We start from the raw sequence: 27,947 nt of genomic DNA, 5'->3' as shown, positions 1-27,947 counted from the left end.
TTATTCATTACACTTTTTCTAATATTATGTATTATACAATAGCTCTGTTTTTTTTCATCAGTTCGTCATAAGGAAGAAAAATATAAAAATTAATTATAGGCATAGCTAGAATTATTTATAAATCACGCTCAAATCTCGTAGTTTTGATGAAGAATAAAATTAATGACAATAACAGTAATAAGAAAGAATTAACGTCCGATTATTGTTGGCTCATCAGCCATAGCTATTTCTTCCGTAGGTGCTTTATCTCTCTTTCTCTTCCTTGAGAAAAGCATGAAGACGAGGCCAGACATAAGATTGCACATAAATACGATCCATGCGAGAATAAGCGAATAATCATATTTCATCAATGCACCCTTTGGAAAGGTTGCGGAGACATGTTTACTTTCATACTCGATTGAAGAAAGCAGCACTTGTATCACCACCATATTGCAAGCGGCTAGAAAAAGAATGAACAAAAGCGCAAAATTAATTAAAGTTTTATATATTTACATATATAGATATATATATAAACATCTTTACGAAAATAAAATTTCTTTAACAAACAAACAAAAAATTTTTTTTAAATAGCAACAGGAAATATAAATTAATAGCGTGAGAAAGTATTGAAGTCATTAAGAGTGTGATCAAGTGTGTTTAAAATTATTATTTAAAATTATATTATATATTATTACAGATAAAATTACTTCTGCCACAACTTGTTCGCCAGCGAAAAGAAAAAGGAAAAGGAAAATTAAATATTTATTATGTATTTGTTTTTTCTTAAAAAAAAAAAAAAAAAAAAAAAAAAAAAAAAAAAACATTTGTAAAAAGGACTGTTATTTTCGCTGACATATTTTTCTAATTTGCCATTTTTGTAAAATAATGCTTGAACTTTGAAGTGATTTCAGCACTTTTTCATGTCATTAACTTATAATTTTCTTTTTTTTAATGCCATTTTCATAAAAAATTGTTATTTTAAATTATGATTTTTTTAAATAAAAAATATTTCGTTGCTCTTATGATTCCACTATTTTCTCATTAATTTATGCATATTTTTAATGCCATGTTCTTGTAATATTTACAATGTAATATTCTTTAAAAATTGCTTTTTTTACTAAAAAAGAAAATTTTGTTTTTGTAAAGATTCTATTTTTGTAAAGAATTGTTATCTTGGAGAGAAAGATATATGGCGTTTTTTTACATTTTTTTTTACGTGGATTTCACATATTTATGCAAAGTTAATATATATATATATATATATATATATATATATATATATAATACGCATGTGTTGTGTACACATACAGACCCACCCACATACATTCATACATATATATTTTTTTCACATATATAGGGTGAAGAAAAAGAAACGGAACATTCTGAAATTTCAAACACCATGAATTTAAAAAAAAAAATATTTCACACAAAAGTCATAGGACATAAAATGGTCCGTATTCTGAACTTATATTTATCGCTAAACGTGCCTTAAATGATACGATAAATGTAGCTCGATATTCTCAATGGACTGGATGTGCGCAATAATATAATGTGCGCAATCTACATATGTGCAATGAAGTCACGTGTGCAATGTGTTTGTGCGTAATAAAATCATGTGCGCAAACGTATGTTCATATTTTTAATTATTACATGTGCACGATAATGCTTGTAAACAATCGGAAATATTGGCAAATTAAGCTGTCGGCAAAATGTTGTGGACAAACGAAGCCGTTGGCAATCGAAAAAATTAGGCATACGGAGCCTCCGCGATTTTATTAATAAAAAACGATACACATCGAATTTCTATAATTATAAAGTGACAATACGATTAGAAATATGTCCAAAAAAAAAAAAAAACAGAAATAGAAAAATAAATAGAAGTTTTTACAGTAAAAGTGACAGCAAGGAAAATTATTTTTCTCATTGAAAAGAAAGTTTTGCAACAAATCGATCATGAAGCATTAGATTTTGTATAATAATCATTTTTAATATATTTTGAATTCTAATCTTGTTAGTTATCTCTAAAGTTATTGTCGTTGATATTTTTAAATTTAAAATTCTTTTATTTGTGGTTTATGTAGATCTTATTCTAATTTTTGTTCTGCTAATATTTGTTTCTGTATCTAGATTGTATCTTTGCTTCACGTTCTAGTTTCATAAACTCTACATGGCCTCTTTTCAAGCTTCTTCTTCTGAACTACCAGACTCTCCTTGTATGGAATAATTTTTTTCTTTTATCTCCGTTAGATTAGGGTTCAGAGAGCATACCTTTATACGCTATAAGAAATGATATATTTATTTGGATTTAAATATCACAGAGAGCAATACAATGCGCGTGTACAGATAAACACGGAGAGCAAGAAGAAGAAAACAAAAGAAGAAATCGTGCACAAAGCAGCGCCATACTAGGGCGAATCGCAAATCAGAACATCCAAAGCATGGCGCAGTCTACGAAAATAAAACAAGTGTGTTTCCAGTTCTGTTAAAAGGCGCATTGATCAAACTAATTTCTTACTCCAACAATCTCTTTGATATAAGCTTATCAGATTCGTCTTCTAATGGGTTGGCAATGGGCTCTTCAGGATGGCAGATATATCCCCTGTTGACTGCAGGTTGGCTTCCTTCAAAAGTAAACGTTCTCTTTAAAAAATAATATTATATGCTTAAAATAATAAAATCTATCTCGCTTATTTTATATCAAAGTTTATATAATATTAAAAAATATTTGTTGTAAATTTTACCTCCCAGTCACAGGATCCAATATTAATTCATTATCTTAATATATTGATTGATATTCAATTGAACCCTGCGTCTCTAAAGATATACATAATAAGAATTAAACAAAACAAAACAAAAAAAAATTTACATACACGCTCTATTATAATATAAGTACACAAAATTACAAAATACAAAATTTATACACATGAATGCATATAAATACACGCACACGTCAGTATATATAAACATACAAAAATATACAGAACGCGCGCACACAATTGAAAAGTATAAATAATAAAAGCTATATTTCTTTTAAATTTTAATTTTTCATAGCTTACAATTTTTTATATAAAATTTAATTGGCCATCATAGTGTCGTAGATGTTTTTGTCCATACCAAAATCCTTGGGATAAATTTTAGCAAATTTTTGTAAATGGACGTTTTACTGCTAATGCTTTACAAATATTCGTTGTACGCTGTAATATTTTTCTTTGCCGTTACTTTTGAACATTGGTACGTTACTTTCAGTTTTGTTCAACTTCGTCAGCCAATTTCGCGGAGCCAACGCTTTTGTGTTCTGCTAAATCCTTTCATTTCTGTGTTTTTTGTTGGTTTTTTTGTGTACTATTTGCATTGCCACTTTTATCTTCTATTACTGTGCAATGATTTTTTATTTAAATTGTACGTTTATATTTTTTTTCTGCGAGTTCTCACGCTTTGTCTATTTCTCTGCCATCTTAAATCGAAGAAACCGTCTGATCTGAATGAAACCTGGGGTGTAGTATTAAGGTATCGATATAAAATATTGATTACAGTTTTAAAGCAATACATAAATTTATTGCAGTATAGTTGCATGTAATTAGTACTCATTAATCATCTCCGATCTGGAACAGCAACTTCATTGCATTTGGCGTAATATGCCACAAAATAACATGATAGCTTTATTCGAAATCAATCTACGCCATACAATCAACCTGCGTCGCAGCCAGAGATTTTAAAATGTATTAATGAGTTCGACGATATTTTTATTTCTTGCTACGATATATTGCTATTGCATTCTGCGAATAATTTCTGCAAAATAATCTCTAAAAGGAACCACATCTAACAAACTACCATTCCGAACAAATACACTTAAAGTTATGATAAATCATAAAGAAATCATTGCCAGCCACTTGTTCGGGCAAATAAAAAAATCCCTTTACTTTTTTATTTACCTTAGTATATGTAATTATACTGTAATAATAAATTTGCGTATTGCTTTGACATTGTAATTTAATTCAGATCCGACGATTTCTTCGAGGTGCTTCGATCTTTTTTGGGAAAGAGTGTATAATATTTATTATAATTAATTATATATATTATTATAATATATATAATAAATTATAATTAAGTTATATCTTTTTATATTATATTAACATTTTTAATCTAATTATCGTATTTTATATACTTGCTTTGCGTTTTATATTGCAGTCGCGTCGAAAGACGAAGCAAAGTAAAATTTTCAAATCTAACGATAAGTTATGGCACGTAAGTCGTAACTGATCACTCGATGATCAATTAAAATGCCGCCACAAACACCGCATGATATACAACATTTGAGTCATAAATGTACCTCTTAGCTAAAAAAGCTCCTTAGGATAAATCAATCATCGCACAGATTACCATTTGAACAAGTTCCAGGCACCAGCGTGCAAGTGTAACCGCAACGGGATATTCCTAGAGTAGCTCTTCCAGTACACACTTTTGCTTACTAATCGTTACTCACTTGCGATATGACTTCTGGTCATTGGTTCAAATCTAATAAATTTGCTCATTGTTGTAATCTTTGCCCTCATTTGCATTATAGAATCGATATCCAGCACACAGAACGCGCGGCAAAAAGCAACGCAGTAGCCAATCAACTTAGAACTTTTCCATAAAAGCGATAGATTGATTGACGTCCGGCCTTTTACCGCACGGCAAACGTTGCCGCATCGTCTGTGCAGAAGCTAATACATCTAGTCAAGGAGCAGAAAACTTTACACTTGTTATACCTATTTAATAAAGTGAATTTATTGAATTGATCTACTCAACATCGGTTCTTTGATGGATATCATAATCACAAATATGACTGACTTTAGTCGTGTTACTATAGAACATTTATCTATGTCTTTAAAAGGTCTATAATGTGCTGCTCAGAATACGGGCCAATGTCTCTTGGATGAAGATATACATGTTGGATGAAGATATACATGATGCGGCTATTAAAGAACCAGATTGATTTATTTATTTTTTGTATGAGTTCCAACTATCAACAAGTGCCTGTTTAAAGCTTCAAGTCAGATTTATCAACTGTAAAAATTTCATTATTATCGGATATACGCATCATGAAATATATCAATTGAAAGAGCCAGTAAAAATTTCATGTCGCTGCGAAAACATAATGAAACAAAGAGTGCATATCAAGTATTGTGTAAAATTTGAGAAAACATGATGCAAACGTAAATGTTGAAAGAGATTTTTGCCTATTGCATAAGCTTTTGATTTCGCAGATTTAGAGACGGTTGGGAAGATATGGAAGATAATGAGCAATCGAGGCGTTCGAAAACAGCTTCGAAATCGGATCTCGTCAAAAAAAAAAAAAAAAGAAAAAATGTGCAAATTACTGAAAATTGATGCAAAAATGTGACTGTGAGAATGTTAATGGATGAATCGGAATATCTCTAAAGATATGATTCGCAATATTTTATACAAGGATTTAAACAAATAGAAAATCTGTTCTCGATTTGTGTCGCATGTGCTAATAAATGATGAAAAAATTACTCGCTTGAAACATTCGTATAGTGTTTGATTATTTGCCATATTCGCCTGATTTGGCATCTTGTTTTCGAAAATCCATTTTGAGAATTTCAATTAAAATAATTTACTACGATAGCATTCTAAGGCGATCCAAACGGTCCCGACGAGAGCGCTTGCAATAATTCTGAAAGAGAGTCTCTAGAAATCAATCCATTCAATGTCTGACTGTGCTCGATCGTATTGATACTGCACTGAAAGACCCATTTGGTTAAATAAAACAAAATTATTTGATTGAACCATTTTGTTGATTGAACATGTAATTTGGTTTTATTTAATAAAAATTATATTACTGGAAAGAAGTTAAACGTTACACTAACAAACTATTTTGTTTGCATGGAGTTGTTTATATGAATAAAATTTTATTGTTGCGATAACAAACTCATCCATCTCATCGCGTTCTAAATAATCGTATTTGTTACTCGAACTAAATCGTTTAGTTGAATATCGTAAGCTATTTTGCGCATTCGTGTGTCACTACGCGGTCAATAGTTATGCAGTGTAGCGTGATGTGCAGTATGCGGTGCATCTTCAATCATGGCGGATTCATCTGTCCGGGAAATACTGATTAGTCTCTCGTTAACGACGAGAGAATTGAAAAGATGGAGAATATAATTTGTATATCTTTTTCTTATCGTATCACGAGAGACAACTATCAAGTAAATTTCTTGTTGAATATCGACAAACTTTGGTTAATGTAACAAAAGCAAATGTAACTTTAGTTGAAAAATTTGGTAATACTAACAGGCAAATGTGATTCAATGAACAAAATTAAAATAAATAAACAATCAAAATTTTAATTTTATACAATTAATAATTTTGTTCACTGAACCAAATTTGTACGTTAGTATTATCAAATTTTCCAACTACATTTTTTTGTTGTATTAATTAAAGGATTTGTTTGCCCATATCCAAACAAGAGATTTAGTTGATTCGAACAAATTTTATTTCATTCAACAAAATGGGTCTCTCAGTGCGAAAGGACATAATTTGAACAAAATAAATTAATTTTGCCATTATAATTGTTGTTTCATTTTATACAGCTTCAGTCCGGTTATTTAACAGTCGCGCCTCATATAATATTCATCTAAATTTAAAATTGTAAAAAAATAATTAAAAGGAGAACAATACACACATATTTACTTCAATTAAAGAAGCCAACAACCATTTGTCTAATCAACTATTTTTAATCGACGAAAATATTTCTAAGAGAAAAATATATTAGTATTGTAATTAATAAAGTGAGAAATATCAACTTTTCGTCATTGCACTTAGATAATTGCTAATAATACAACGAACAATCGACGCGATATTTCGGAATAACCATCTCATATTTTTCATATAATTATTATTTAAGTTATAAATGCAGAATCGAATTAAAATGTTATTGCAGATTAAAAACTTATACAAATTAAAAACTTTATTATATATAATTAATATGTAATGCTAATTACCAGTTATGAAGTGTATTCCTCCAGCAAGACGCTTAAACATATAACGTGGATTTAGAAATGTGTAAATTGAAAAGAAAAAACCCATCGCCATTATGAAAAGGCTGATTAAAGCAAATGAGACTTGAGTCTTGGCGTAATCTGAAAATACAATACATAAATTGATCAAGCTAGACTGAATACATATTTAGATCGCATACAATAGAATTACATTATATTGTACATTATATGCTTTTATACAAGATAACTTGTGTATGCTCTTATATGTGCAAGATAATTCGTGTACATGCAGTTTTATGAAAAAAAAAAAAAAAAAACTTAATGTGTTAAAAACAGCAAACGCACTTTTATGCTATTTTACTTATGGCGTTCAATGAGATAAATGCACTCATAATATAGCATACAATGACATAGCTCATGCAATTCAATCATGTTGCATTTTGTAATTATATGCTTTTAATAATGAATATTTTATTTTGACATAAGAAGCAAAATATAAATCACCGGCATCTTAACAAAATCAGTTACTTTGCAATAAATGTGTGTGTGAAATTTTCTCTCTCTCTCTCTCTTATTTTTTTTTATAAATATATTAATTTCCAAATTATGTGGATTAATTAGGCATACTTACTCAGCACTATCAAATTTAAACTTGGATCTAATTCTATCTGTAATTCTGTCGGAAACATATCCATATACTCGCATTCCTCTGAAAAATGATAATATATACACAAACTGTAAATAAGTTTATTAAATGTATCTTTTTTAGAAATTGTAGACGTAAAATTAAAAAAGCATTTTGAAGCTTGTAGTTCGAATTTTAACGTGTTACCGATAGCTTTTTTATCCGCAAAAACTTTTCGCCAAATATCGGTATCATTTCTAAAAAAAATATAGATTTAGTTTCAAAATTGTGTGACTCGGCTAAAAAAAAAAAAAATGTAGAAAAATAAGAAAAAGAGCAATTTTGCTCTGGCAAGATGCTGAAGCTCGGCCGTCACCCCGGGATCCTCCTAAGAGAAAATTTTTATATTAGGATTTATATCGCAGTATCTTCGTTCATATGATACATGTATTGTAGAATAACAATTAAAACATTTTATAAAATTTAAACTTTTTCAACCTATCATTTAAATAAAAATCTAATAGAGATCATGTGATCCACCTCGATATTTGCTGCGCGTGATTTGGCGCAAGACACTACACCGTGTCTCTTAATTTATATATTTTATAAGATTTTGTATGTATAAATTGAATATTTTGAAAAGATTAATACTAGGGTCCTTATTCTGGGCTCAAATTTATCGGCACATTTATAGCGCCACATTCAGAGGTGCAGATAAATGTACTACACGATTAAAGTCAGTCATATTCTCATCGCACATTTATAGTGCCTTTAATTTAGAGGTACATCTATGACTACCGTGTTTTATATCATGCTACAAAAGTATGTATTCTATTTTATATCATAGACTGACGTATAGACAAATTCTATATAGAAGCTTAATCAGAATCATAAAGAATAAGAAGAAGAAGAAGAGGAGGAAGAAGAAGTCTCTTCTATTTACTTCATTTACTTTTCAAACTTTGATTGCATGATCAATATCGTCAAATATATCCATGATATTGCACTTAAAATGTGCTCAAAGTATGTTTAAAGCTAGTTTTTTTTTTTTTAATTCTGCCTCAAAGTACAATTAAGATTCTTCGTCCTAATTAATCTTTCGAAGTGAAACTGGTGTTGAAAACGAAATGCGTTCTTCATTGCTTTATTTATACGCTATTATACTTTTAGAATAAATTTCGTTGTACTTAATGTTTCGCAAGTTTGATTAATTCTATCATTATTATATAATAGATTTCATTAATGAAATTATTACAGATCAAGTTTCTGTAGATAATAGAAAATTTTTATATAACAATATTAATAATATTTAGTTAATTCTGAAATTTCTTTTAAAAGTATGGTTGTATAAAATGCAACGAAGGATGCATTTCGTTTGACACTATTTTCACTTCGAAGGATTAATTAGGATGAAGAATCTTGCACTTTGAAGCGAAACTAGTTTGAAGAAGAGTACGCTCAACTGCAATATCATGAATGTATTTGACGATTATATTTAGTTTACACCAATACACTTTAATACGTATTACGCTGGCCAATCATAATTATTATTCCTCTAAAAAATGGAACAGCTGTGATTGAACAATGTACACACAGAAAAATATTATTCTATCGCTAAGCAAAATAATTACTCGGTTTACTTTACTTCTTTCAAGCAACAGTTATCTTTAACAAAGAATATTTTCTTAATAATAGTCTTAAAATAGACTCGTCGCAAATTTTAGAAAGAATCATTATCATGTACTAAAAAAAAAAAAGTAAATATTTTCTTTTGAAGAATAATATAAAATTTTACTGAAAAAAAAAATCAGAGATACGGTTAATTTAATGTAAGAAAATTTATTAGATCAGAAAAATTCGGTGTATTTCTTTTAATTATAATATAATTTAATACTCTCGATTGAATATTAAATTTACTAGAATTCAGAATACATTTGATGCTTATGATGAATTTATGATAGATTTGCGAATATAGGAACTTTTGAAATACTTGAAACGGGTAATATTTACTTGTATATATGTATGTATTTTTCTGTGTATAGTATTTATTTTACGTATTAAAATATATCGATATAAACTAGGCCATTGATTTTTGGGTAGTATTGTATAAACGCAGTGTAAATGCGAGTATTTTGAAATAGAATACACGTTTTTGAAGTTTATAATGATCCAATAAAAATATCGGTTAATTAAAAAATATTGTTACAATTATATACTCGTGTTGCGTTTTCTGTTGCAATGGCGTCGAAAGAAAGATCGAAATGAAATTTACTAATTTAATTTATGGCGCGTGATATAATGACTTGTTTGACAACCAGTCGCGGTGTCGTATGCGCGTAATAAGCATGATATACAACACGGTAGTCATAAATATGTACATAGCTCTAAGTTAAAGGCGCTATAAATGTGCGATGAGAATACGACTGACTTTAATCGTGTTACTAGTATATTTATCTGCGCCTCTAAATGTGCCGATAAATGTGAGTTTAGAATAAGGGGCAATATCTTTAATACGATAGAAGAAGTTTTCTTTGATCATCAATCACAAATGAAAATTAAACTAAATTTGAACGAATTTCTTCTCAATGCCGTAAAAAGCTATTTTTAAGAAACGATATAGTCTTCTTAGATAAAGTTTTGACATTCCATTTAAGAAAATTTTAAGTTGCCCCCCCACAAAAGATCCGTTTATATGAAATTATTGAAACTGTCTTCTTTCTCATCTTACTGATTATAAAAAAGCATTCTCTCTAAAATATTAATTATATAAAATATCATGTAATTATATAAATTTATATTTACAAAACTAAATTAATTTTAATCGTTCAAAAAAAAATTTTTTTGTTACGCTTTAGGCAAAAAAATGAGTCATACTCACTATATTGCACTAAGTTCGTAGAGTTTTCCGATTCGGGAATTAATCCGGTGATACAGCTTCTCCAGAGACCCGTGTGTTTATAAATCAATCTTCTGCCAACTTTATCAGTACCTCCCAGAGGTAAACCTTGATCATCGGGTGATTTTATTGCAAACCAATGATCAGTTCCTATAGCCACGGACCATATGCATAACGACAATCCCACAAGAGCAGTACAACCCAGAAGGAGTCGTCTTTCGAAAATAACCTGGCAGAAATATTAGTACAATATTTATATATCTCTCTTACTTTAAACGGATATAGATATTTGTGGGATAAATTTACATAAAACAAAACATCACGAAAATATCTCAGAAATTTTTTGACAGGACAAAATCGGTAGATACAGATTTTTAAAAAAAGTTAAGACAAAAAATATATATTTATACCAAATGAAAAAAATTAATTAAGGGAATGTAAAGTATAAATTAAAACGATCTTTTTATGTAATAATTTACAATATAAAAATTGTATGTGTGTGTGTATATATATACCTATATATATATACCACACGTGTGTGCGTGCGTGCGTCACTTTATACACTTGTCGTGATTCGCAGTGATCGGGCGCGATAATTCAATAGCGAGCGATAGTAATGAATGATAATAAGAAATAATGGGCGCCGATTCGTCTCGCATTCGGCTTAAATATTAATTAATTAGATTGGGAGTAACGACCCCTTGGCCGGAGCATGTATCGTGCTCCGTTTGTTTAGTCTGTCTCTTACTCAGCTTCCGAGAACTTGGCCGTGACTTTCTTTTCCTTTGTCACGTCTTGCTTCATATTGTTAATATTCTTTTGTTAAATTTATTTTTCTCAAACTGAGCTATATTTCTTATTTTAATATTTAATATTTTACTTTCGTGACTTTCTTAAAATATTTAGTCATCTTTCCTGTTCTCTACAAGTATTCCAAAGTATACTTTATAAGGACTTTCGTTTATCTATATTAACTCACAAATACTTATAAAATACTAAAATTTTTCTTTTGTATTTTATTTTATTTTTTTTAAACTGATTATAATGGATTAATAAAATTATTGCGTTTAATGTAACATCAAACACAAAATAATTTGGATAACATATAATTAGATACATAATAAAAATTTTGGTTACGTATTTTATCAAAGATTATATCAGTTTGATGTTATGTTAACCGCAAAAATCACAATAATTTATTACAATTATTTTCAAAAAGGCATAAAATAGGAAATATAAAAATTTTAATTTTGATGTGAACGAGCCGCTTCTCTGTCAGATATAAGAAAAACAATAGAACAAATATACCTTGAAGGTCCGACGCTCGTTGAAGGGATAGGAGCTGCGTTTTGGTATTCATTGCAAGTATTGACGGATGTGACGTCATTTAGTAAAAAATTATGATGGTATCTGAGCTCGCGAGGTGTTTTTAGTGGAATTCTCAGAAAATATAAAGAAAAGTACAATCATTTTTATTTTTGTATATATATATTTGTTATTAAAACAATTGAACATTTTTATGACATAAATATCGCACATTTTATTTTATTTATATCCTTACATATATTTATTGCAACATCATAATGCTAATCGAAAATATTGTTTTAGTTTGCATTTATTACAGCCATACATATGCTATAAATTAAAAAAGAAGATACTATAGATTCTGTTTAATATACTTAATGTGTAATGAACTATATTAAGTTTTTATTAAAACAATAAAACAGAAAAGGAAATGATTCGAGAATCAAAATAAACTCTTACCATCAGTATATCATACAACATAATATTCTAAAATTTTCAAATTTTATAATATAAAATAAAAACTTCTATTCATCTTTTTCTTTCTGATCCCATTTAACATTATTTTTTTTTTTTTTTTTTCTAATAATCTTTTAGTCCTTCTCTTCTTTTGTTTTTTCCTTATTTTCCTGCTATACTATTATTGCGCTATAAATGTATTAACATTTTTTCTTTTAATACCTGAAATTATAATTATAAAATGCTCACCTATATTAAATTTACTTTACATGTACAAGCAAGATATATTTTAATCTTACATTTTCCTGATGGATCGTCTTTTTCTTCTTTTTCTTCTTCAGTTTCATTAACATGAGATCCAGCCAGTGCCAATGGTTACACCCACGACTTATCCGCAAATAATCCCTACATAATCTGATGCAAAGAGAAAGAGAAAGACAGACACAGAGAGAGAGAGAGAGAGAGAAAGAGAGAATACATCATATTTAATTTCTACATTTATTTTTATAATTAAATATAAATTTTATAATAAAACTTTTAAGCGTATAGATTATATAACAACATGCATATGTCTTTAGGTAAAAATAAATTTTAAAAATACGCAAAGTATGCCTTAAAATATTGTCTTTTGTTAGGGTTATCGCTACTTCATTGTTATTGTGACCTAATAATTCTTTTGTATGTTCGTTTCAGGGCTTGAAATTTCGTCGAGCATTTTAAGCCAGTTACGTCATATCCTTTGTCTTGCATAATCTTCGCTATTTTCTCCCAGTATTGTTTCACAGTACATCTGCCGTTATGAAACTCATCTAAAAGTAATATAGTTGATATTATATTTTAGTATCTCTTATTATCTGATATTTACGTTCATCGATTATAAATAATAATTAATGATGCGTCGAAAGGTAGATTGTACAGCACAGATTGCGCAGCGTTCCCTTTTCTCAGCCTCTTGTAGTAAAACAATGTCGCAAAGGCCATAAGTCTATAAAATAAGCAACAGTAGTGTTTTTACATTTATGAAAATATTGAAATTATTCATTATTATATTAATGGCATTGGTACCTCGTCGTTATTTTTCCGCATCTTTACCGCTTACAACTACTTTACATATTCATTGTTGTCCTCTATTTGCCTCTACGAGGCACAATTCTTCCATGGGTGCCGCCATGTTTTTACTGCGATTGCACTCACCTCGCGAACCGTAAATAGTGAAAATAGGAAACGACGACAAAATCCATGACGTCATATATAAACACGAAAACTTTCGAAACCTACTACTGCCGTATATATTAGAGCGGACTCACAGCGCTGCCAGTACTGTCAGTGGATACCGAAACGCAGCCAGGGGGATCTTATTTTAAAAATCGTTCGTAAAAATTTGTGCAAATTTAATATAAAAATAAATTAAAACTACGAAAATTGCATTCTATCGATAAGATAATTCCGGAATCCTTTTCAAAATTTGCAATATTTTTCTTTCTTATAGATTTTGTGAAATTCATACACATAAGCCTGTATAGATATATAAACATACATACATGAATCTTATATATAGATTTTAATTTCGTGAATCGATGTGTAACTTTTCCTAAGTGCTCTAACAGATTTCATTTATTGATATTCAAATCTTGTATTTTTTTATTATATGTTATTAACATTTATCATTGTGTAATTTTAACTTCTAAGTAGATCTGTATTTGTTGTCGCAAATTTTAATTGATGTTTTAATTTAAAAAATATCATAAAATATACTCGCTATATAATATTAATACTAGCGTTTAGCCAAATGCTTAAGATCTCTATCAAACTTAAATGATATGCGTATCCCCACATAAATAGATTCTTATTCTACATAATACCTGATTGTACAATGCCTTCATTCGATCTGCCATGTCGTTTTCTGTTTCTCCCTGTTTCTTGGTAGCAATTCAAGAATGTGTATCTGGCACGTGCGATAAATCGACAATGTCTGCTACGACGTTCACTACAATCGGTGTTTATAACTTAACTTGGACCAACAACCTGGCAAGATAGAAAAAGGTCAGATGCATAAGAATACGTTTTTATATTTATGGGATAGGTGCAACAGGTTTGTCATATTTCTCAAACAAAATTGAAAATTAAATAATATATTAAATAATATAGAATATTTTCTTTGTTTATCGAAGGAATAAACTTACTTAGAAAAGTTCGCCAAAAACTTTAACTTCGAGATAAGATCTAGTTTTTCAAGTTAATTTTCTTAAAACGAAATATCATAAAGAAAAAATTTTTTCATTTTAAAAGTCAGAATAGCTGTAAAGTTTTAATAAAAACAATATCGATAAAAGAAAATTTAATTGTATTTATATCGTAATTCTTCTCTCTTCTTTTCTCTATGTAAGAACATATATAAAAAAAAAAAGCTAAATGTATACATATCTAAATCGGATATATATAAATATAAAAATATTTTTTTATAAAAACAATATAAATCTTTAATAATAACAGTAATAATTTAATCATCACGTGACTCTCTTCTTGCTAATATTTATAATACAACTCTTTTCTTAATGTGTCATGTGATTTCTTTAATATAAATTTCTTTATTATAATTGTATATATTCTTTATTATAAATGTTAATAAATAATAAATACAATAAGAAAAAAGAAATTTAATTATATTTGTTATCATTATTTACAACAATGTTCTAAAAAAATATTCTTATTTCGTTCAATTAAAATTAAAATATTCTTATTTAATTTAATTCAAATAGTAAAATACGAGTTGTACAAAAAGTATCGATGTATCAAAATAAAAAACAATTCTGTGTATGATCGTAATTTAAATTTTTACAAACATTAATTTAGAAATTTTAAAATTTCGCTTGAAAAGAGATGAATGGCAATGAGGTCTCGAGTTGTCTTCAAAATATTGCTGTCTCTTTTTAAATATGCAGGATTAATTTTTTTCATATCTTAGTAAATATAGAAGATATGGAGAATCCTAGGAAGTATAAAAATATGTTTTTATTTCGATACGATCTCCATTAAGAAATATACTGCGAACCTTGGGTCTCTGACAGTTCAGCGATCATAAAAAATAATATTTTTATAACATTTAATCGCAGTTTTTTTTTATAGAGCCTATTTGTGTACTACAAAGTCTTTTACACATATATGATTACATAAGACATACGTAAAATTAGTAGCAATATTGCAATGCGCAGATAGTAAAAAATAAACTTAAACAAATCTATTCCACGCTCACAGCACGGTCTGTTTTATGTTTTGTTGCGAGTGTTATTTAAAGAGATAAACTATATCTCATTTATCTGGATGTCATTATTTATTTCTTTTATTGATGTATCAATATTATTCCACTGCAATCTTAAGTAGTTATTGAGAAGGATAGAAAATGTCTAAATCATGCTTTTATTGCTGTAAATAAAAAGTAAATATTTCAATACAACTTATGCATTTATTAATGTTACTAATAGTACTATCAATTTGTAACAAAAATGAAACAAAAACAATTACAGGTCGACTGAGGCTCTTATCGCCACCCATTCTTTGGGAATTAATTTAAAGAAATTAATTATTTCTAAATATATAAAATTTTTCTGTGCATTTATGTTCGTATAGCTATATTTTTTATAGCTTTAATTTTATGTAAAATAGAATATATATAAATTGCAATATTAATTTGTACGTATCAGTGGCATATTTAATTTAGAATGACAACAAAAAAAGCTTATTTTCTCTCTATTTTAATTTATACTTTGACATAATTTTAATTTGTGATTTAGTTATGTATATATATATATATATATACTAAAATATTAAATATTAAATATTAAGAAGATGTAACAAATTAGCATTTATCTAATGTCAATTTATAAATTAGCATTTAATCATTCGCTGGGAGATAAAAATCTATTTCTGATTGATAAATATAATATATAAAACTTGTGTCATTTCTATTGGAATAAATATGATATATAAAATTTGTCGTTATTATTTATTACTCTATTTATGCGATTCTAAATGGTGCGTTGACGACGCAAGCACAAACGCGCACGTGTTCGGCAGCCGGTTGCTCGTTTGACTTGCCATCTTCTATTGACTCACCTCGAAATATCTTAGGAGATGTGGTTCGAGCGCAAAACACCGAAAATACCGTTCTTCCTCGGTTGGCGCGACAGGCCTCACAAAATAGTATAACACTACGCAAGACGGAGCTCCACCGTCTGAACGCACTGATTGACGGTCTGACACTGAACTCGCACTGAATACGTGAACATTAGCTTAAGAAGAGAAGCACAACCAGCGATAGTTACAATTGAGGGGTGGGGCAACTTACTTCTTTAATAGTCATAGTTTTTACTTTTTTATGCACACATGGATATAAATATAAAAATCAAATTATATATTTAAAAACTATTTATATATATATATATATATACATACACACTATAGAGTCCGATCGAAATTTCGGGTTCGGTTACGGCCAATTTCTGTGAAAATTGAGAAAAAATTTCGGCGACGTGAGCCGAAACTGTAGTCGCAATTATAATAGAAGGTTACAAAGAAGTTTTCATCATCATCGCCGACTGTGTAGCAAGAGCGAGCGGCTATTTAGCTCTGCAAATTTATGCGAACAGGCACAATTGGGTCAAAAGGCCGAGAAACTTCAATTTTTATGTTATAGTCATAAAATCGTTCAAGTTTAATTATTATGTTCAAGTAAAGGCAACTTAAAAAATAAATTCGTTTTTGTAACTTTAAAACTTGAGGATAATATAATCAATAATAATATGATACAATTAATAATAATATAATAATATTATAATGCTTTATAGTATATTATTTCGTAATATTTTGTTTGGGTACTTGAAGAATATTTTTATATTTTAATAAAATATTTAATAGAATCTCATTTTAAACGTACACACGAATTTCACTTTCTAACGATATTTTTTTAAGTCGTTAATTTTAATAGAACATTTGTAAGACTTTCTTTCAAAAGTTCCGTTTTCGGCCGAAACTGAAAGAAGTGGTTTCAGAGTCGGACATTAATACGCACATGCGCACGTATATACATACACAAATCGACGCAACAACGTAGTGAAATACATGTCAATTCGAACAGAAAATAATTAAATTTCTTTTTTTAATTTTTTTTTTAAACTTGCAAATATTATCAATTTAGGTGAACTTTAATATAATATAAATATGATATTCTTCAAGATACCATAATACAATATGTTTTTACAATGTTTTTTAAGTATTAAATGATTTAAAGAAAGAGAGAGAGAATTCGAGAAATAGGTACTTTTTAAAGTATATTTATTACGTATTACGTATATTACACGCATAACTGAACACATTTTAAAATCTGTAATTTTTACTGCATCTTTTTATTTAAACAAGCTGCATATTTTCGTCCTATAAACTACAAAAACAAATACAGTAATAGATCTTTGCTTTAAGATATCTTTTTATGTGTAAGATAAGATTGAATAAAAAATATGTAACGCCCCTTTGAAAATATTAAAATATAAATAAAATTCAATACAGTGCATGACTCTTCAAATGATAAGCAATTGATAATTGATACTATAAAATACAGTTACATAGCTTTTTACGAGAGAACCTTGCTCTCTCTCTCTCTCTCTCTCTAGCTTGGAAAATTTAATTTTAAATATATTATATGTATACATATAACATATATGCGCGCGTGTGTATGTGACATACAAAGTGTCATTTAACTCTTACATCTTAAATAAATCCGTTATTTTTACAGATAAAAAAAAAGTAGCTGAGGAAAAAGTTATATGGTTCAAAGGGGCTGATAATAAAATTGATAAAATTAAAAAATCATATAAAAGTCATTTTGAAGATTATTTCAAAGTCATCAATATTTTTTTTAATGAAATCATATGGTTTTAGATGACGTTTTAATTGTTTCCGAAAGGAGTTCAACCATGTAGAACAATGTAACCTTCTGATAATCTTGTGTTCCAAAATTACATTGGAATGACATAACATGTTAATATTGTTTATTTATTTTAATAGATGTTCAAAATGTCCGCTATCGACGTCGATAGATTTTTGCAAACGTCCGATAAACTTCATTTATGATCTTGAAATGACTTTGAATGGCCTTATATCATAGGTCATTAGATTCGTCTCACGTCAGTAATAGTTACAAGACTGTATAAAAAAAAAATCCATATAATCCCATTTTAAAAAATGGAGGTGATCTTGACCAGACTTTAGCATATCGATTGATAAGAAAATCCCTCTTATTATCATACGTCCCTTTTGATATCAAACGGTTTTCCTCTCAAACTTTTTTTTCTACAATCAATCCTTTCTCGATACTAAATTGTAACATTTGCTTCATCTTGTATTTGTAATTGTTGAAAAATGACTTTTTAAAAAATATAAAAAAATCCCAAGTTTACGCGTCTGTTAAAAAAAAAATGTGCAAAAAGTTACATTAATATATATTTCTTTGTCTATATTTTTGTTCATTAAATCTTTATTGTTCTCTTTTACAAAAATAATATCAGAGAAAATTGCACTAATTAAAAATAAAAATTATAAAGTGTAGAAATTGATTCTTTTACTAAGGGGCAAGGCAATCGGATTTGTCGAAAATGAAGCTTTTTGGGGAGAATTTATTACAAAGAAATGAAATCGAGAATTGAAATCGAGACAAGTTCTTCAACAAAATGTTTATTAGGATCATAAACTATTAAAAAAAAATTCTTTTTAAGTTGAAAATATGTATTAAAAATGACGCGGATCGAAGAGAATTTTTAAATAAGTTTTTATTTTGTTTCACACAGTAATTTTGACTTAAAGTAAAAAGATACAACGACTTCCTTGTAAATTATCCTTTAAAATACATCTGGTTCCACACTGTCACTGTAAAAAAAAATTAGAACGAAATTATTAAAATGGCGGTTATAAAATTGTGATATTTTTAAAAAGTTTGTTTTTCGTCGAAAAAAAATGCTGTTTGATTTTTTTTTTTTTTTTTTTTTTCCCCCTCCAAAAACTGGAGCTTGCACAGACTTTTTAGAGGTTCAATCCGAGATTATCCATATTATAAACATGCTTAATTTTTTTTAAATCAATTCGAGTCTGTATTTGAGTTATCACTGCAAAACGAAAAGAAAATAAAAAACAGAAAAGAATGTGTTTAAAGTTTTGAAAAATTTTTAAGTATGATTATCGATGCATCTTTCGTCTAATGATTTCTAGCAGTATAATATTTTCACCATACGTTTTACATACAACAAATGAACCAATAATAATAATAATAAAAAAAAAAAAAAAAAAAAAGATTGTTTCATATTCAAGATTAAGATTATTTATATAAGAATAATCATTATCAGATTAGGACTATATAGTGTTTGAGCGAAAACGAGTTTGTGCGCTGCTCGACCTCTATGGTTGCCGTAATTTTGCGAATTTTGATATAAATTAAACATCATTTTACTCAGAAAACAATTTCAAAAAATAAAAAAAAATATGTATTTTTTTACTGCCCAGTTCCCTTAATATGTTTCAATATTAAAATTATTTTATTAAATTTTATTAAACATAATTATATTGCACTTTATTTAATAAAACAATTTTAATATTAAAACATAATAATAAAAGAATTAAATTCTCTATGTATGATTTTTAATTTTATTTGGCTCAATTTTCTAGTATCATGTTTGTAGAAAGAAGCAATAAAGATTTAATCAATAAAATATATATTAAAATAATATTTTTTGTATAACAATTTCTCTTGAATGTACTTTAAACTCGACGCTTTTGTTATTTTTCTTTGAAAAACTAATAGAATACTGTATCGTTGAATATATCTTTCAATCGAACGTGATAACACGATACTTTTCTTAATTGTATGAATTAGATATAAATTTGATACAACTTGTATTATATTGCAAAACACATACATATCTTGGTAATAACTATCTAAAATATCCATTTCAGTTTTATTTTTAATCCAATGTCGAAGATATATAGCATCAGTGTATACCCCGGGTGAATATTTTTCGGCGCAACCGTCTCCCCATGAAGTTACACCGAGCAGAATACCATTCTTGTTAACTAGCGCTGCTCCAGAATCACCCTATTTATATTAATAATAATAATTAATATGCAGAACAATTCTAAAAAATTGCGACAAATTTTAGAAGATGATTCTTTGTCAAAAATTAAGGGAGGTCTTTCATATAAACATATATTTCTACATCCCTCCTTGACAAGTTATTCTTCTCCAAAGAAGGAGATAAAATTTAGGTTCTTATCTGTTTTCTCAAATTTGGGACAAATTAAAAAAAAATGAAATTTGATGGATATTTTCCACTAGTAAAGAGGACACTTATTAATATTTTTTTAATCCTCCTATTGTTATAAGAAGATAAAATTAGCAATCTCTATTCAATTTTTTATTAGAACTTTTTAATGGATCGGAATTCGATCATCTAAAAATATGCGTTAAAAAGCTCTATTTCTTTAATAGAAACTTTTTTATTTCTTTTATTTTTTTCGTAAAAAATCAATAGTTTTTAAGAAATAAAAATAAAATATATTATCATGCACAGGACGGTGCTAAGTAACATAGTTTGTTTCAAGTTACAAGAATTTTAGAATAAAAAAAAATCAAGCAAAACAAAATTATAGTAAATATTGGAAAAAAATAGAACAAAATTATAATAAACGTTGGAAAAAAAAACCTGATTTTTACCTACCTCATTGGAGAAGTATAATTCCTCAGGAATATAGGAGTATTTATATGAAAATTTATATGAAAGACCGCCCTTAATTGTTGACAAAGGAAATCATCTCCTAAAATTTTTCCCACTTATTTAGAATCAGCTTCTGTATAACAGAAGCTATAGTTTAATTTAAGTCTTACTTTACAAGCATCTTTGGCTCCATCCTGATATCCATAACATGACATTCGTGGTGTTATTACATATCTATCTTTATAATCTTCGCAACATGACTCTCTTTCTATTAGCGGTATTACGATACATTTCAGAGTTTTGGGCAGAATTGGATCAATACTATCATCATCAAATTTCTGTATAAGTTTCATAGAAATTATTTTCTTTTTCACATATATATATGAGCAAACTTCAAAAAGAGAGAGAATGGTATTATTATACAATATTCATATAGCGTTACATTGTTATAATAATTCCTATTTACCAAATAATATCCCCAACCGCAAACTATACCCGATTCTGTAAAGACATTTTTAGCATTATCTGGAGCCAAGTCAACTGCTTTCGTAAAACTATTGTATGTGAAGAAAGGTGTTACTTTGATAACAGCAATATCATAGTCGTTGATCATGCTATTATAGTTTTCATGTATAAAAAAATTAACAATGTTATGAGCGACGCAATTCTTGTAAAGAATGGAGGATCCACTGCATACGGTGATTTCTTTAAGAGGATCATTAACTCTGTGATATATATTATATCTATTAGTAAAATAAAAATATACATGTTCTTATATGTAATTATTGTATATATATATAGTAAAGATTTTAGAAATTATTATTTCTAAATCTATTATCTTACTCACGCTGTTATACAATGGGCTGCTGTTACAGCCCAATTATTGTTTATTATAGCAGCATTGCATGCGTATGCACCATCCAAGATCATTGACAACTGTAAAAGGAAGAAAATTTTTTACAATATAATCTTGATCAAAATTCAGAAGAAATTACAATCCCGAAGTTTCGATATCGTATGTTGTGTTTTATATATTTCAATAAAAGCTTTAGAGACGATCTATTTTTTTATTTATTATTGTTCTAGAAAACAAAGTTATATACTTTTTATTCTGTACTAATAATAAGTAGCTAATAAAAATCGCTGTTTTCTTTCTACACAATATTTTCTATTCTATTTATTTTATATATTAATGCAATTAAAATTTTATTATTATAATAATGTAATACTATATTATTAACATTTATATATATATATGTGTGTGTGTGTGTGTGTGTGTGTATGTGATATTAAATTTGATAACCATAAAATTTACTCACCACATAAGGAACTGCCTTGATATTGATGTCTTCGCCACCAATAATTCTTTCTACTGAATTGCTCGAAAGTTTACATTGCGAATGTGCTAAATCGAAAAATGTATCCGATTTTACAGGTTTAAAAAACTGTTTTTAAATAATGCGAAATTTATAACGATATGAGTACTCACTGAAGTAGAGAAAACTTATTAGCATTAAAAAACGAGCGTTCATCTTGACAGTGTAAAAGATTACTAGTTTTAACCAGCATAATTACGGTTATTATATAGGAGAAATTATCAAAGGACAAAGCGTTTATGGTCATTTGCAAAAGATAGTTTATCTATCGCTATTTCGATTATTAAAATGTTATCAATGAAAACATATTATAAACATTTAGTTTTCGTCATATATTACTTTATTTTAATCGAATATTCGCATATGTAAATATACAAGAAATTTATTTATTTATTTATTTATTTATAGAATTAATTATAAAATATTATTTATATTTAATATTTATAGAATATTTATAGAATATTTATTTTAAAAAAAAATATATAAAAATAAAGATATTTATACGCAAATAGAGAAGAGAGATGAAATAAGACAATAATAAAAGTAAGGCTTCTTAAATGCTAGTAACATTGAATGATCTTGAATACAAACAAAAAGAGAGAGAAAGGAATTTGATAAAAGCTACGGTGTGCTTGATAGTACGTAAAATACACATTTTTTAAATATTACTAGAGATTATGTTAATATATCGTTAAAATTATATTAGTAACACAAGTATCGTTAAAAAGGAAGAAAATTTAAATGCAAAACAAGAATTTTAAAGTTTAAAATCTCTATTTTCAAAAGTTTACTATATTTTGTTCTCGAGTTTCTGTGAGTTTTGAAAGTTTTACATATAGAAAATTGCCGGACAAGAGCTGGACAAAATAGGAAATCGTCTTCTCACTTTGTGAACCTGTCATACTAAAAAAAAAAAAAAAAAATTTGCGAAAACTTTCGACTTTCTAACGTGAAAGCTTAAAGTAAATTTTTCCAAGATTTATCACCGATTAAATAAAAAATTGTGCGTTTCGACTTTAATTGCTCGTAACTCTGTTAAAAAATCATGATAGCGCAATTCCAAAAACAAAAATTCTTGATTTATATATATTATAAGATATATATTGTGACGTGACGTTTTTAATCGTCCGTCATAAGGGCCGAATGGCCCGATCGCGGTTCTTCACGGGCCTCCGTCCGTCCGACTTAAGCCCGTATCACACTACGCATTGCGGATGCGGATCGTCAATCGTCCAATCAGATTCTTGGCTACTTCGCTCTGATTGGATGGATGACGATTCGCAGTCCGTAATCCAAATCCGATCCGCGTCCGCAATGCGTAGTGTGATACGGGCTTTAGGGAGAGAGCAGCCCGATCTCCGATCGCTAGATCAACGAGATTTATTTTCCCCTTTTTTTAGTATAAATTTTAGTATAAATTTTTTTTAATAAAAACACGAAAATATAAGTTCGTTAGGAGCTCGCGAGTTAATTATCGATGCAAGGATGAATGGCGAGATCCCATCCGGCGAAAGAAGTGAAAAAAAAATTTATCGGACCGGTGTGTGTCTTCTGCAGGACTTTCGCTCATCGCTATTCGATGAGAGGAATCAATCATCGAAGATCCGAGCGAGAAAAAGAACTTCCGACCGATGAGACGTCGCTTTCCTATAAAGTTGCTGATTTTCTTAGGTATTTATTCGAATAAATCTCTTAACGATTAGTTGTGTCATGCGTTTTATGTCATTTCTTTGTGAAATTTGGAAAATATTAGCGAATTGCGTATTAACGACCGATGGGCACAAACCACTCATCTGAATCTTATTGTTAGCATAAGCGCTCTCTCTCTCTCTCTCTCTCTCTCTCTCTTTATAATTAGTCGCCGCCGATAATCAATTATATTAAATTTGTATTTTTCTGCTGTATTTATAAAATTAGTTATCGGGATTTTTGTCTTGCGATCGATATTTCGGATGGAGTAAAAGTATTGCGTAGAAATTAAAGGAACTTGCGACGAATATTGCAAATCTTAGAGTATCTTCGTTAATTTACGCGATTCTCGAATATTATATATATTTTGCGCAGTGCGATGTAAAGGTCATCGCTGTTATTATCAACATATCTGTATAGACTCTGTCTGCGAGCCAACAAGTTAACGAAAATAATTGAGTCGCACGATATATGGAGAACTGTAATTATTGAAGCGATTTTCCGAACGCGTGCAGAATATTTGCTGATATATTATACACACATATATATTTTTTAATTTTTTAATTTATCTACTTACCTCCATTATATATATATAATGGTATTCCAAGAGGTCAATATTCTGGGAAATGATGATATCGGACATTTTAAGCAAAAATATTTATATAAACGAATGTTTCTATTTCAAACAGTTTCCGAGATAGTTTAAATGTAAAGTTGCAAAATTACTGATAAGAAAAAGAGATATACTATATACATGTTGTTTCTAATTTATCGTTCAAATAACACTTTTTTTTGCAGTTAATAATAAATTTTCAAAAATTCCACCGTCAAAGCATTCCACCAGCAATGCATTTATCAACTCTTGTGAGAATATGGCATGTTTTATTATTATTTGGAATAGAACTAATACTTGTTCATGAACATTTTTGCTTAAAATGATCGGTCACCTCCCAGAATATTGACCTTTCCTCCTGGGACACCCTGTATATTAATTAATTTATTTATATGTATATAAAATTGTATTGTAATTTAACATTTTACAAGTTAAAAAATGCAGAGTAAGATTGAGTAAGATTGTTTCTATGCATAATATGCAATATGTCAATATTTAATCAGCCAATCAAATTTCCTTTTTGATACATTCTTTTGGATGAGTTTAGGAACGCTAAAGAAAACTGACTAGTAGTTATAAAATACAAGTTATATATAATACAAGTGATAATATAAATACAATGTCTGAGTAAGTATATATAAAATATAGAAAAATTTTACCAAAAAAAAAAATGTTATTAATTGCATTCAGCCGGCCGTATTGTACCGGCGTAATCTATTGATATATAACCTAACAATACTTAATCTACACTACGAGAATCGAAGAGTAAAAATTTAATAGAATTTTCGTTATAACGTAGAAATTATTAAATATAATAATAATAATAAAATTATTATTAAACCCTTTTTTATGATATCAGTGTATATAATAAATCAGCATATGGTAAAAGATTAGAAAATTAAATATATATGTATTAATATCTTTTTCAGAAAAAAATTTCGTCAAGGAAGAGCTAGTAAACACCAAATAGAGGCTCTAGTAACTTATTTGGAGCAACATCCACATCTTGCATCGGGCAAATTTACCACTTTAAATACTCATCAAAAATTGCAAAGTGATTGGGAAGAATTAGCCAAATATTTAAATGCTTTGCAAGTGCCAAATGGGAAAGAAAAAGATGTAAAATCCTGGAAAACTGTAGGTAAATATAATATATAATATATAACATTATGTCTTATTTAATGATAATATTTCTATTTTGTTACAGACATGGCGGGATCATAAATCTAAGGTATCAGAAAAGGTACAAAAATTAAGAAAAGTAAGAGTAAGCACGGGAGATAATTCTATTGACACGAATTTAACAGAATTAGATAAAAGAATTTTAGGAATAATCGGATATGAATATGTGCAAGACTTTACAAATGTTTCTGATAGTTGCAATGTTTCTGATAGTCTTCCTGAAGAACATAATGTAAGTAAAAAAATAAAAAACTGCATGATTTATATTGTTATACACATGCACATATATATTTTTGTGAAAAATATATTTATAATATTATATTTATAATTATTTTTTTATTTAACATTTAGAATGCTATTGAAGAATTAAGAGCTGGAAATGAAACTATTTTACATAATGCTTTCAGTAATGATTTTAGAATTAGGCAATATTTCAATTGATATATAATTTCTTTTCTATCTTTCTTAATCTTGATACTATCAAAAATATATAAATGTTATCCTTTTAGCCACAGCAAATGAAAATATTAACTAAGGAATATATAAGAATGAAGATACATGATATAAGAGAATCTTTTGAAGTAATAGCAGACAAGCATGCTGATGCGATGAAGGTTAAATATTGTTACTAAATTAATACAAAAAGCATTTTAACTTTATTTTAATAAATAATACAATATTATATATCACAATATCTTTAGATGCTAGCTGAGGCAATAAAGTTGCAAGCTGAAGCTACTCTTCAAATAAGCAATGCTATTGATAAGATGACCAAAAACGAAGAACGACAAACCAAATTATTAGAATTTATATGTGAAAATTTAAAAGATAAAAATACATAAGTTTTTTATTGACACTTACAATTCATCTTACATTAATATCTTACATTACATTACATTAACTTTACTCTACTACTATGTAAACTTACTACTATATTAATTAAATATATAATTTATCATATTTTTATTCACCATTAACATTATTATCCTATAAGCGACTATAATACCCCACAGCGACCAATAATGATTAAGGAGCCGCTGCGCGCGCAAATACAAGTTGAGTAGCAAATCATAATGTGTTTATATATTTTCTTATACAATTTTTTTGAATTTATTCCTTTTGCATAGCTAAAAATAGTGCTACTCAATTTCATAATTTATATAGTCTATCTTTTTCGTATTATAATATTTATTGTTTAATGTTTAATGTATGCAGTAATATAATCATTAGAACGTATAAGTTTTTTCTTATCTACTAATTTCCAATTATATTGTTCAAATTTTTTATCAAATGGTAATGGATCTGTTGTACAATTATGTCCTTGCATAGGTCCGATAACGAGAATTAAACGGCCTTTATAATTTTCTATATAATTACAGAATGCAGTATTATTATTAAAGTAACAAAATAACATAGCATATCGTTTTGGTATTTGAATTTTTGTTGACGCCTTCTCAACAAAAATAATATTTTTCAAGAATTTGGGTGGAGAATATTTGCTATTCCACCAGGAACTATCCAATTCTATACCTATAATGTCTAATCCTTAAAAATACATAAAAAAACTAAAAATATTGTTAATAGAAAATATGTATTAATATATTTATTTATTTCAAAAACTTACCTGAATATTTTTGTAATAACCATTCTAGTAATCCACAACCACAACCAATGCTTGCAATTCCAAATAAATTATACTTTTGTATAATATTATTCATCCAATACAGATCATCTATATCTGGCAATACCCATGATAATCTTCTGAGATCATTAGTTGTACAAGATAAAGCAGTGATTTCTTTCCACTTTTGAGCATTATATAACGAAAAAATTTTTTCCTCAGTATTGTCACCACTCAATACTAAATTTGTACATATATATATAAATATTATATATATTTTTGTTACGAATAATTTTAATATAGTTTTCTTATTCAGATTTAAAAGGAAAACAAATAACACATTACTTACACGACATTATAATGCAGAATATGGAATATAGGATACAGATATGTAACAGACTATTTATATGAATGAGAGATATTCAACCATGAACTTGAGTTGTGT

The 27,947-nt window shown here is 28.0% G+C and overlaps 4 protein-coding genes across 13 annotated transcripts; 1 reads left to right on the top strand and 3 right to left on the bottom strand.

The window, feature by feature from the left end:
* Positions 1–155: 155 nt before the first annotated feature.
* LOC138943510 (transmembrane protein 114) lies at positions 156–16,611 on the bottom strand. Of its 7 annotated transcripts, XM_070314371.1 has the most exons (7): positions 16,379–16,610; positions 14,128–14,290; positions 10,487–10,733; positions 7,615–7,692; positions 6,987–7,124; positions 2,495–2,600; positions 294–439 (listed from the first exon to the last, which is right to left on the bottom strand). In XM_070314371.1, the coding sequence occupies exons 2-7, from the start codon at positions 14,158–14,160 to the stop codon at positions 388–390; spliced, it is 654 nt and encodes a 217-aa protein (XP_070170472.1). In that variant the 5' UTR covers positions 14,161–14,290; positions 16,379–16,610; the 3' UTR covers positions 294–387. The 7 variants fall into 7 exon arrangements, 2 of the variants coding, with proteins under 2 accessions (XP_070170471.1, XP_070170472.1); XM_070314370.1 differs by lacking the exon at positions 2,495–2,600 and having other exon boundaries at positions 156–439; positions 16,379–16,611; XR_011448479.1 differs by lacking the exons at positions 294–439; positions 2,495–2,600; positions 6,987–7,124; positions 7,615–7,692; positions 10,487–10,733 and adding exons at positions 12,268–12,487; positions 12,565–13,250; positions 13,331–13,619 and having other exon boundaries at positions 16,379–16,608.
* Positions 14,079–27,744, top strand: LOC138943509 (uncharacterized). 3 transcript variants are annotated; one of them, XM_070314368.1, is made up of 6 exons: positions 14,079–14,308; positions 23,955–24,068; positions 25,629–25,836; positions 25,907–26,113; positions 26,391–26,495; positions 26,583–27,744. In XM_070314368.1, exons 2-6 carry the CDS (start codon positions 23,977–23,979, stop codon positions 26,721–26,723), a joined length of 753 nt encoding a protein of 250 aa, XP_070170469.1. In that variant the 5' UTR covers positions 14,079–14,308; positions 23,955–23,976; the 3' UTR covers positions 26,724–27,744. The 3 variants fall into 3 exon arrangements, with proteins under 3 accessions (XP_070170469.1, XP_070170467.1, XP_070170470.1); XM_070314366.1 differs by lacking the exon at positions 14,079–14,308 and having other exon boundaries at positions 23,761–24,068; XM_070314369.1 differs by lacking the exons at positions 14,079–14,308; positions 23,955–24,068 and adding an exon at positions 25,241–25,326.
* Positions 19,090–22,563, bottom strand: LOC138943544 (vitellin-degrading protease). 2 transcript variants are annotated; one of them, XM_070314443.1, is made up of 7 exons: positions 22,511–22,563; positions 22,341–22,426; positions 21,869–21,957; positions 21,488–21,764; positions 21,192–21,359; positions 20,227–20,402; positions 19,090–19,183 (listed from the first exon to the last, which is right to left on the bottom strand). In XM_070314443.1, exons 1-7 carry the CDS (start codon positions 22,551–22,553, stop codon positions 19,156–19,158), a joined length of 867 nt encoding a protein of 288 aa, XP_070170544.1. In that variant the 5' UTR covers positions 22,554–22,563; the 3' UTR covers positions 19,090–19,155. The 2 variants fall into 2 exon arrangements, with proteins under 2 accessions (XP_070170544.1, XP_070170545.1); XM_070314444.1 differs by having other exon boundaries at positions 21,488–21,746.
* On the bottom strand, positions 26,740–27,924 carry LOC138943511 (uncharacterized). The gene is made up of 3 exons (XM_070314372.1): positions 27,852–27,924; positions 27,506–27,742; positions 26,740–27,426 (listed from the first exon to the last, which is right to left on the bottom strand). Exons 1-3 carry the CDS (start codon positions 27,856–27,858, stop codon positions 27,077–27,079), a joined length of 594 nt encoding a protein of 197 aa, XP_070170473.1. The 5' UTR covers positions 27,859–27,924; the 3' UTR covers positions 26,740–27,076.
* Between the last annotated feature and the right edge of the window lie 23 nt (positions 27,925–27,947).

Source organism: Polyergus mexicanus, unplaced genomic scaffold (genome assembly GCF_030449975.1).
Source record: "Polyergus mexicanus isolate NDT 795.1 unplaced genomic scaffold, iyPolMexi1.0 SCAF_27, whole genome shotgun sequence".
Taxonomy (NCBI): domain Eukaryota; kingdom Metazoa; phylum Arthropoda; class Insecta; order Hymenoptera; family Formicidae; genus Polyergus; species Polyergus mexicanus.
Note: the sequence above shows the minus strand (reverse complement) of the source record. Positions and strands in the feature narration are given on the sequence as shown.